We start from the raw sequence: 12,117 nt of genomic DNA on the forward strand, positions 1-12,117 counted from the left end.
CATCATTCTAGGGGAAGGATTCAGGATTTCAGATTCAGTTCAACAGTTCAAAATCATTAGATAAGGGGAAAAAGAAAGACAGAAATCAGTATTCCTGACATGAACAATTGTCATTTCTCACTTTAAAAATTGAGGAAGAAAAAAAAATCCCAATTCTTAAGATCAAACACTTTTGGAGTTGGAAATGTTAGAGAAAGTAGATGTGGACAGAAAAATGTTAGCGTGTGGGAGGAAAAGTCAGAAGGAGGTAAGAGAAAGAATACTCACCATGCTGTGAGTATTCATGGTTCTGGGCGTGGGTACCACGTCTTACCTGCAGAAACACTAGGGAAGAGCGTGATGGAGTGAGGTGGGTGGGGGCGAGGAAAGGGAGGGGTGGGAGACCAGGACCAGAGACCTGGAAAAGGACAACACAAAAAGAAAAGAGAAGGACGGAGCAGAGCAATACAAAAGCAGCTTCGGATCTGGCCGGAGCTGCAAGCGTTAAGAGGAGGCGGGGAGTGACGCGGTTTGCGTCTGGAGCGGCTCCTTGGAGTCCACAGCTTCCACCGCCGGAGCCTCGCCTTCCTTTCTCCCTCTGCAGACATATCGAGACACAAAAAAAGAGGCGACCCCTGGACCAGCGCGAGGGACCCACCCGCAAGATGACGGAGACCACCAAGACCCACGTTATCTTGCTTGCCTGCGGCAGCTTCAATCCCATCACCAAAGGGCACATTCAGATGTTCGGTGAGTCCTCCCGCCCACCCCCGGAGGCTGCTTCCGCCTCTCTCCTTCCCCGGCACCTGTATTTTCCAGGGCGACCCAACAGTAAGGCGTGTGCCCCTCGGCGGGATGCGCCGGCTGATCCCTCTGGTGGGAGGTCAGCCCCTCTATTTCGGGCTCCTGGGAAGGGACGTAGACTGCGCTTCCCAGGCGTCACTTGCTCGGGCCAGACCCGGCACGCTGGGGGCCAAAGGGGTGGGGGAGGGGAGGGGCCGGAGGTGACTGGGTTTAGACCCGGTGGGAGATCGAGGTTCCAGAACTGGGGTGCGGTGGTGTGGTAGTTTGGTCACTTGGCGGGTGAGGATCGGGGTGGGGGCAGAGATTGGGACGCGGAGAAGGAAGGAGGGGGTTGGAGATAACGTGCTGTTTGTTTAGGATGGATGGAAAGCTCGCAGGAGTTAAATGATGTACATGCCTTGGAGACACAAACACACTGACACACAACACACCATTAGCAGGGCTGGGGCTTCAGGGAGATTAATTTAGCGTTTGGCTAATGGTTCAGGGCGGCCCAGGGGCGAATGTTTGAGGGTTGTGGACCGTATATTGCCCGCGCGAGGTGGATGGCTGAGTGAAAGGGGTGGGGGCTTGCCAGCCAGGGCTTGGCTGCCGGGACCCACTGCCTAGGAAGGGGAGGGGGCGGGGCGGCCGCTGCGGGCAGCCCTTTTCGAGGCAGCGGGTGTTGATGGATCCGGGCCCAAGTTGGCTGAGGCTCTGCCCAGGGCGGCGATGGCACCCGGAAGGCTTGCGGCGTGCGAGTGTGTGTATGAGTGTGAGTGTGTGTGCGCGCGCGAGTTGGGGCGGGGGGAGCGCGCATCGTTGCGCGTTTGTTTCTTGGAGGTTTTGGGGCGTGGAGAGAAAGGGAGCGAGCAGGGGCTCCTGGCTGCTGCTTTGGGATTCAGCAGGGGCAAGGGAAATGTGGTCAGTGCCTGTTGGAGATCTCGGGCCACTGGTGGACGCGGCTTCGCTGCTGCTCCGGTAGGACCCAACGGCGCGGGGGCGTGCGCATTTAGACCCTGAGGGAGGGACGCGGAGGTCACTTTAAAAGCAGGCATAGAGTAGAGGTTAGAAGTTGGAGGTGCTTTTTCTCTGGCACTGAAGTAAACGAGAAGAGGAGAGAGAGTGGGCTGGAGATGGATGAGAGACGGGTGGGAGGCCCGAGCCAGCCTGCCAGCAAGGCGCTATCCAGAGGCGGCAGTGCTGAAGCGCAGGGCGAGCGGGAGCTGGCTTCGGGCACACGTGTTTACGCGAGTCGGAGGATTGCGCGAGCCCTCGTCGGGCTGTTTAATGAAAGTCACATCATATTGGTAAAGAATGGGCGAGGTGGCTTTGGTTAAAAATACTCTGCTCTTAAACCTAAAAGGTGCGTTGAACTGGGCCCAATTATTTAAAACCTCATGAAAAGAATATAGAAAGACTATGAGCTGAGGGGAGACCAGGTATGCACATTGATGGGATCCAAGGAGGGAGACTGGGAGATAGCCATCCCTTCCTCACCATCCCTTCAGCTTTTAAAAGTGTTTTATTAGGAGCTAATGCTAACTTACTTGTTAAGTAAAGACTTTTGTTTAAGCATCAGAATAGACCAGAGCATCTCCTCATTCTTCTAAGGGAAAATCGGCGCCCTGGGAGCACTGTAGTTTCGCTGGTGCTTTTATCCCTGTCCTGCCTTTCTTCTCTGTCCATATTTCCTCTAGCCATTTTATGCCACTGTACTTTGTTCCTCTCAGTTGCCCAGGCGGGCTTGGTTGTGCTTTCCTCTAGAATTCCTTGGCTCTAGAAATCTTTAGTGAGCCAGCCACTACTCTGCCTTTTTTCCTGGGGTTAAAGTAGTTAATTCCACTTGTTTTGGGTTTTAGGATGAGTCGATTTAACTTGAGAACCTAGTATTCCGTCTTGTAGCTGAAAAGAGTTTGGTAACAGCGATAAAGGCTTTTGTTAAGTCCATGCTGACCTGCCAATTCTCCATGAGTTTAGAGGATAGAATATGTGGAAATAGGCATGGATTACAGCAAAGAGGTTTAGACAAAGAATAGGTGAAAGGAGACTTTCTGACAGGGGTAACTATTTGCTTGATATTGGAACTGAGGGATAAGAGAGAGAATATCTGTCAACAAAGCCTTATGAGTGTCCATTAGTTATGCATAATCTGAAGAGCAACATGGGAAGCGGATATGGTATGCTCACTGTGGCTATAAGGAGCTTATAACCTAATGGAGGATTTAGCACATATACATATGAAAGGAAACAAGAGCAAGAACACAAAATACATATTAAACTATTCTTTGTGGACTCTCTCATGGGAATCTTTGCGCTCATGAAAAATTTTGTGATTTCTTTCTGTATATATGTGATATCACTTATTCCTAACAACAAAGTTACCAGAAAGGCATCATGATCTCCATTTTATGAATAAGAAACTGATGTTCAGAGGGGAAGTGACTTTCTTAAGTGGCTTAAGTGATATGGAGAGCGGGTGGCAGAGTTGAGACTTGAACCCCACATTCTTAATTCCTCTTGCAGAGACCTTTGCACTGTACTAAATGCAGGAACAAGTGCTCACTGATCTGACTGCATAATTCCATGAAGTCTATTTCCTTCAAACATATACTAACAGAGATTAGAATTAAGTTGAACATAAACTAAATGGGATTCCTAAATATGCATTTTGAGAGCTTCCCACCATCTCTAAAGAAACCAGTTATCCATGAACTATTTTCTTCTTTCAAATAGCTTTTAAAATCTTCTCCACACATTACAGAAATAATTAATGCAATAAAATTGTCAAACTTTCTTTAAGGTGTCTGAAATCTGTAATATAATTTTTTTTTTTTTAAGATTTGAACAGGACTTTAAAATTAGACATCTTTATTAGAGCTCCCATGTTTTGAAATCTAATTGTTTACCAAAGAAAAAAGAGAAAGATTATAAACAAAAAGAGATGTGATGTTCAGAACTGAAAGCTCACTCTTAATCTCTGTAAAGTAGTACTTTTACAGTTCTCAATATTTGTAAAATACTTTAGAATGAGCTTTTCCTTTTATTTTGATGAATGGGAAGTTGTATTCCTAATTGTGGCTACAGAAACATATAGAAAAATTTAATATTTGTGATAGAAATAGTTGACACCTATATACTTAATTATAAGTAAAATGTTTTCAGGGATAAGTAAATTTTTGGAAAAATCAATTCATAAACTAACAATGTTTTACTTCATGAGTCTGCCTTATTACATAAGAAACTAACATGACACTGGAAGGTTTTTTTGTGTTTTTTAACTTTTAAAAAATGTTTATTCATTTATTTTGAGAGAGAGAGAGAGAGCACATGAGACAGGGAATGGCTGAGAGAGAGAGGGAGAGAGAGAATCCCAATTAGGATCCATGCTGTCAAGCACAGAGCCTGATGTGTGGTTTGAACTCAGGAATCATGAGATCATGACCTGAGCCAAAAATCAAGAGTCAGATGCTTAACCAACTGAGCCACCCAGATGCCTCTTAACTTTTTTTTTTTAATGTCGATTTATTTATTTTGAGAGAGAGGGAGCTCAAACAGGGGAGGGACAGAGAAACAGAAGTGGAGAGAGAGAATCCCAAGCAGGCTCCATGCTCTCAGTGCAGAGCCTAATGTGGCGCTTGATCTCACAAAGCATGAGATCATGATCTGAGCTGAAATCAAGTCAGACACTCAACGTGGAACCCCTAGAAGGTGTTTTTTTTAAAACACCTAAGATCTTAATTATTAATTATGTAGTGATTATATTTCAGTATAATTTCTTTGCATTTATATTGCTGTTTTTGTCGATATATTCATGCCTAGGAAATCAGATAATAAGTTTAAGTAGAAAAATAAGAAAGGACTGATCAGAAAAGTTTTGCCATAAAAAATAAAGGAACTGAAACAATTAGAGCAGAGGTGAATTCTGGTTTTTGATGATTGAAAAATAACTAGATTTTCCAGTTTTTCTACTGGAATAGAAAATAGTAATATTTTTACTTTGAACAAGTGGGTCTTTTGAAAAGAGACATGATCCAATTCTGTTCCTCTTCAAAGGTAGTGAAGAGGGCTTTTTAATTATTGTAGAATTGGAAAAGCAGCCCCTATTGCTATAACTAGAAATCATAAGAAAAATGAATTTGATTTGCTACTGATATAGATAACTGTCAGAAATCAAGAAACTGTTTAATATGCTCAAAATGGCTATTAAAAAAAAGACCATTAAGCACAAAGTGGTGCTTTTTACTTTTGGCACCATTATCTTATTTGATTCTACTCTGCAAGTTAAACTGGATAATATTATCATCTCCCTTTTACAAATGAAAAATCAGAGGTACAGGTGTAAGTCATTTGGTCGAGGTTATAAGCAAAAGTCATGATAAAACTAGTTTTCTGATATCTAGATTCTCTCATTCAAGATGCCTCTTTATTCCTTTAGTTGCAACAGCACCTATGAAAAGAAAGTCACCTAAATTTAGTTATTAACAAAGGGTTATGGGAACTTTGTGAATATTTTCCTTGGTAGTACAGGCAGCCAACAGAATATATTCAACAAAGATATCTGTTCCCAATATCTTATACTATAACAAGGAAAGGCTATTTCTTTTCTTAGTACCCTGTATTTTCCATGTAACTCTATCACTGGAACATTTTTTCCACCACTCTCTTACCTCCTCCTTCCTCCCCACTCTCCTGTTACCACAACTAATACCTACTTATTCTTCAGATTTTACCTTCAGTGGTACCTCCTCAGGGAACCTCCACTGACTTCTAAATTAAGTATGGTTACCCTGACACTTGATCCCACATCACTTTATACTTTCCATGACATAACTCTCATCTCATTATGTTTAATGACTATTTTCCATGCGAGACCTTAAGCAATATTAGAACACAAACCATGCATGGTTTCATTATGGATTGATTTCCTTGTGCCTAGCATGGAGTGGGCTCTCCATAATAGTATAATTAATAAAAGTTACAAATAGCAAGTCTTTGCTCCATCATAGTTGTTGAGTAAATACAAAATAAATGAGTGTATAAAATCTTGTTCAGATAGAGGAATCAACCATGCACAATGGCTGGGGTGGTAAGACAGAAAGCCATGATGTATTAGAACAAAGGAAAGTTTAGGATGGCTCAAGGAGAAGGGGAGTAAGAGGTAATACTGGAAAGACAGATGGAAGTCTAATCGATTATGAAAGCTTATTAAGTCATGTTAAGGAATTACAATTTTATCCCAGGGAATGAAAGACTATCACATGGTTTTTAAAGTAAAGGAATGTCATAATTGTATCTTTGAGGTTATGATTTAATTGAATTTTGAATAGATTAGTGTAAGGGTAAGAATGGAAATGTAGTGACCAGCTAGGCACCTATTTCAACAATACAGAGTTCAAGTAAGAGATGGTCACCTCACTCTGGTTAGTGGTACCTGGGATGGAAAGTAAGTGTATTTGAAAACATTTGATGGGTAAAAGGGATACTTATTTGGTGACATGATGGGTGGTGGTGGCAAAGTAGACCAGGGTAACTCTCAGGTTTCTGTCCAAAGTACATGAATAAAGAACACTGGAAAGGAGTTCATTTAGGGTTTATGGGGAAAGCGAAGATTCATACTGACTCTAAAATTTTGGAAATGTGCATTCTAATCCAGCACTGATGCAAAAGAAGGAAATACTGAAATTCAAAATGTCTTTTAGCTGGGACATCTGAATCTTCAAATAAAAGCTCCCAGTGGGTTCTAGTTGGGTTATTCAAAGTTCCTCATGTGAGAAAGATATTGAAATTCGTTAACATTATGGAAATAAAAAGATAAAAAAGGGTGTGTTGACTTTTTTAAAAGTATGAAATTGGAGAAAATCAAGGTCCTAAAGTTGATTCTTTTTTAATTTTGGGGTTGTAAAATTGGGAATAGTCGATGCAGTTCAAAAGACCATTCTAGAACTTGCCCACCACTGTGATGAAGGCTGTGATAGTATATTCAAGTAGATTTGGGCATTCTAACTCATTGATGAGATAAAAGTCCACAATGGAAACTCATGGATCAATCATGGTTGTTTCACTGGCAGGAGCTGTGTCTGTTCATGACATGAGAATAAGGACTGAAAAAGAAAATTTAGACATTTTTGTTCACAAGAAGAGGTGGTTTGATTTACTTTATCCAGCTGAATTCATTAACTGAGCCTCATGTGGACACAAGCTAACTATGAAAGGCAAATATCCCATCTAGAATTCACCCCGAACCGAGGAATAAGATAAAACCAAAATGGGTGATGTTCTAACAATTTTGAAATGAAGTAATATTCATTTTCAGCTTTTCTTCCCTTTTTGTTTTACTTAATTTTATTCTATATGTCTAAGCCTTTTATTCTAAGATATGCTTAGAACTATGAGAATTGGAGGTTCTATGCCTTTTAGGAAAAAGTACGAATTATTACTTTATACGAACATCCTTTAAAATGTTACGAATGTCAAGAGAAACATTTCTATACACATTTCTAATGTTAGACCAAGCCAAATGAACAACCTAGAAATGTGGAGGCAAACTAAGAAACATACCTGCTAAGCTTCAAGTTTGGACTCCTCTGTTTCAGAGATATCCTCAGACATGAGAGGAAAATGCAAAACTAGATGGGTTATCTGCATTTCTGTTATTTTTCTACTGATAGGCAATAGTTGTGAGAGTAGTATATGGATGACTGGGAAAGATAATGAAAACCCAGTTTTAAAAGTGTTTCCTTAAGGAGTACCTGGCTGACTCAATCAGTGGAGCATGCAGATCTTGATCTCAGGGTTGTAAATTTGAGCTCCACACTGGGTGTAGAGATTACTCAAAAATAAAATCGGTCTGTTAAGTGTCCGACTTCAGCTCAGGTCATGATCTCGCAGTCTGTGGGTTTGAGCCCCCCATAGGGTTCTGTGCTGACAGCTCAGAGCCTAGAGCCTGCTTCAGATTCTGTGTCTTCCTCTCTCTCTGCCCCTCCCCTGCTTGTGTTCTGTCTCTATCTCTCAAGAATAAATAAACATTAAAAATTAAAAAAAAAAACTTTTTAAAAAGAGTTTCTTTAAAAAAGATTCAAGTGCAAATTTTATAATATCATTGTCCTTTCAGCCACAGATACAGTGTTCTGAATACAGTGATTGTTTAATCAATATTTAATGGTACTATAAAATATACACTTTCTGGTAGAGTTCTTGTTCATTTTCTACAAGTTTTCAAATCATCTTGAATTGCTCAAAAAGATCCTAAGGAGGGGGTGCCTGGGTGGCTCACTTCAGCTCAGGTCATGATCTCACAGTTCTTAAGTTCGAGCCCCGTGTTGCTGATAGTTCGGAGCCTAGAGCCTGCTTCAGATTTTGTGTCTCCCTCTCTCTCTCTGCCCCTCCCCAGCTCATACTCTGTCTCTGTCTCTCTCTCAAAAATAAATAAACATTAAAAAAAAAAAAGATCCTAAGGACCCAAAGGAATACATTAAATAATTTTTCAACACCACCCTTTTAAAACAATATTCAACTCACAAAATTTTGGTTAAGCAAGGCATTTAAAATAATCCTAACAACTTGATATAATAGCCTAAGAATTGGGATATAGGAATTTATTTTATAGAGAATTACATAACTTTATTTATAAATATGTTCCATATAAATGCAGCATTAGTTTACAAGGAAGAAGTTTTCCATTGCCAGAGGTTTTCAAATCATAAGCATTCAATTGCATGAAACAAATTTACTTTTTTTGGATACAGTTTGGCAGATAGCCTCAGAATTATCTTAGCCCAAAAAGATGTTATATGGTATGACCAAGGCCATCCTCCTAACATTGGCATCCTCTCTCCATCTCTTGTACTGTACAATATACGACTATGAACTTTGCAACAAAGTCAAGTGTTTTAACCACTACTAGCATCATCATCTTCCACATTATCATTTTAATAATGGAGCTACCTTCTTTGAGCTTCTTTAAATTCTACTACCATTAAACTGTTTTCCATTAAAGTTATCACGCAATTCTCTTTAGTTCAGAACAAATGAGACATTCATGAACATTCTTGTAATTCTGGAGATAAAGGGGTAAGAGGAAGAAGTAGAAAAGAGCAAGACAAAGAGGCTAACCCATGGAAGTGGTGGCAGCTTAAATAGCACTCTTTTTTTCTACTTTCTTCTGCATCAGGTTACCTCCACAGCAGTAGCCATGCTGCTACATGTTGACCTCATTTCATATTTACCAAACAGTAGGAGGGTGAGTGAAGCATAACCCCCAGATAAGACTAAATGCATATGGTTTTGCTGTTGTTCCAGTTGCTTAGGTCAAAAACCTTGGACTTTCTTGATCTATCTCTCTGCACACCACATCCATGTCTGCAAATGATTTTGGATCTCTCTGTCTTCAAAATACAAGTAGGGCCAACCACTTTTCCACATCTACAACCCTGGTATAAGCCACTGGTCTCCTTCACCTGCATTATTTCAATAGCTTTTTAACTGATCTCCCTGCTTTCACCCTTGGCCCCAATACTCAATCCTCAACAAAAATAGCCAAAGCAATCCTTTCCAAATGTAAACCAGATCTAAGTCAGATCATGTTGCTCCTTTGCTCAAAATTCTCCCATGGCTCTCTTTCTCATTCAAGGTCAATGTCATTAAAATGACCTACAAGGTCTCCACAATTTACCACCTTTCTCCTCACTGCCCCCCCCCCCATAACGCAGCTCTTTCCATCTAGTTCTTATCCAACCATAATGACCTCCTTGCTTCGACCTTACAGTCTTTATACTGAATGTACTCTCTGCCTGTAATATGCTCCTCCCACATATCCCTATGTCTAATTCACTCTCCTTCTCAAAGTTTTTTTTTTTTAATTTTTTTTAATGTTTATTTATTTTTGAGAGAGATAGAGACAGAATGCAAGTCGGTTAGGGGCAGAGAGAGAGGGAGACACAGAATCCAAAGCAGGCTCCAGGCTCTGAGCCATCAGCACAGAGCCCGATGTGGGGCTCGAACCCACAGAGCTGCGAGATCATGACCTGAGCTGAAGTCAGGCGCTCAACCAACTGAGCCACCCAGGTGCCCCTCAAAGTTTTTGCTCAAATGTAACTTTCTCATTGTCTACTTGGCAGATCCTATTCCTCTGATCATATAATTTAAAATTATATTTAAAATTATAAAAATTATAAATTATAAAAATTTAAATTATAAGTTTAATAATATTTACATTTAAATTATAAAAATTTAAATTATAATTTAAAATAACTGCAGCTCACACACTCCCAGTCCCCCTTATTCTCTCTTTTCCCCTTACCTCTTATCACCATTTAACAAATCATGTTATTTCCTTTCTTGTCACATTTATTATTTAATGTCCCCAGCTAGAATGTGAGCTTTTCATGGGCAGGGATCTTGGTTTACTCTGCTTACTAATGTGTCTCAGGCTCCTAGAAGAGTCCCTGACACATTGTAGATGCTCAATAAAAGTCTGTCAAAGGAGTGAATGAATGAAGTGTTATAATTACTTACCACCCTCACCTCAAGCCTGTATTCTTTTTGTGGCAGAAAGGGTAAAGAGCCTTGAGAGGAGTCAGTGGCAGTTGATTCAACAAAGGTTTATTGAGTTATGAAGGTGCCTCAGGCACCATGCTAGGCCTCAAGGACGTGACAGTTAAAGGCACTCTTCCCCATGCCCCTGGGAGGAGACAAGCTAAACATAGCACTTCAAGTCATAAGTGCCATAAAAGAGGTAGAGTGGGAACATAGAGGGAGAAGACATGGTGTGAAGGCCATCAGAGCAGGTATTAGTGAGAGTGAACTTGAAAGTAGGAGCTGCCCAGCGGACAGAATGTAGGATGGCATTCTGGGCTGAGATCGGGGTATGTGTAAAAGGCCTGTAACAGCGTGACACATTGAGGGATATCCAAGGAGCTTGCTAGATAACTGGGTGTGGGTGGGGACAAGGAAGGGCAGGAGATGAGATAGCCAGAAAACAGGGTTGAGTGAAGAGGGGAGGGGGCAGTTTCAAAGAATTCAGGCTTTACCCACCACTGTCAGTGAGCCCCTGAAAGTTGATGGGCAAGGGCATACATTTCAGATGTGAGGCCTTGCATCCCAAATGTCAGTGTCCCTGTCACTGTGATTTTATCTAAATATCTTTAAGTTATTTCTGTATTACTCTTTGAAAGAAGGAAGTAAGCCTTTTCCTTTAAAAAAAATTTTTTTTATTTGTTTATTATTTTCCTAAATGGAACCATTGTCTATCACACAAGCCATATCTACCAAAAATATACATTAAGTGAAAAATAATACTACGGTACAGCCCACCCAAACAACCAACCTCTTCCCTGATTGGAAGTTGTCCTCACCTATGTTCTAAACGTATGCCTTCTGTACATCAATAGGATGGCCCCTCATTGTTCAAATACTCTCAGATTTGGTGAACTTGATTCACCCCAGTTTGATTGTCCATAATTTGGTAGAATTTTAGATCACGTGTTTTCTCTCTTTTCCATAGGCTTAATTGTCAGGAGAGTAAAGACCATAGAGATCCTTTTCTTTGACGCTTGTTTTTAGCTCTCATCCTTTTAGGAGGTCTTGAAGAAGTATGTTTATGCTCTTGCTATAAAACTATGAGTTTCCATGACTTTGAAATTTAGTGTTCTATCATTTTAAATCCTCAAGTAAGTGACATTCCAGTGGGGGGCTGGGCTTGGAATGCTTTATTCTTCAACATTTCCCAACCCTTCATCTTGGTACCCACAGAGAGGCAGAATACTCATTCCACGCAGCAGTGAGATTAAAATACATCAATAACTATTCATATTTCTTTTGAAATATTTATGTGCTGATAAATATTTAGGAGTGTGTGGTTTGTCACATGAACTACGAGATCTGTAGGCAAATGTTTTTTGTCGTTGTTAAGTTAGAGACTGCTACCCATTATAAATTAAGGAAGACAACAAAATATTATACATATAAATTTAAGCCATAATAGCTTCACTTACCAGGAACCAATCTGGCTAAGCACAGTTTAAATTTACTTGTGATCATCCTTTGTGATGCCCTGGGAATCAAAGTTTATAGATAATATGTGATTTTTCCATGCTGTGAATAGTGTTGATAAAGAAGGGATAAATGTCTTAGTTTTTCCTATTGCTTCATTATTTCTCTATATATGGATATTAATAAACTGAATTGGTATTGATTAGGGAATATACTTAGTCTCCTTTAGCCTTTGTTTTCTCATGTGTAAATAGAGTGATTGATATAACCCAGGGTCAGCAAACTATAGCTTGCTGGCCAAATGTGGCTTCCAAGCCAAGAATGGTTTTTATATTTTTAACTGGTTGGGAAAAAAAAAAGGAA

General features: G+C 40.4%; 1 protein-coding gene across 3 annotated transcripts in view; it reads left to right on the top strand.

Annotated features, from left to right (window-relative positions):
* The first annotated feature begins 520 nt into the window (after nt 1-520).
* The window catches only part of NMNAT2 (nicotinamide nucleotide adenylyltransferase 2), a 149,219-nt gene continuing 137,622 nt past the window's right edge, over nt 521-12,117 (top strand). For all 3 annotated transcript variants that reach the window (XM_030303012.2, XM_030303015.1, XM_030303013.1), the window contains exon 1: nt 521-729. In XM_030303012.2, the coding sequence (XP_030158872.1) occupies nt 645-729 (85 nt within the window). In that variant the 5' untranslated portion in view covers nt 521-644. The remainder of the gene's footprint in view (nt 730-12,117) is intronic.

This window comes from Lynx canadensis, chromosome F1 (assembly GCF_007474595.2).
Source record: "Lynx canadensis isolate LIC74 chromosome F1, mLynCan4.pri.v2, whole genome shotgun sequence".
Classification (NCBI taxonomy): Eukaryota; Metazoa; Chordata; class Mammalia; order Carnivora; family Felidae; genus Lynx; species Lynx canadensis.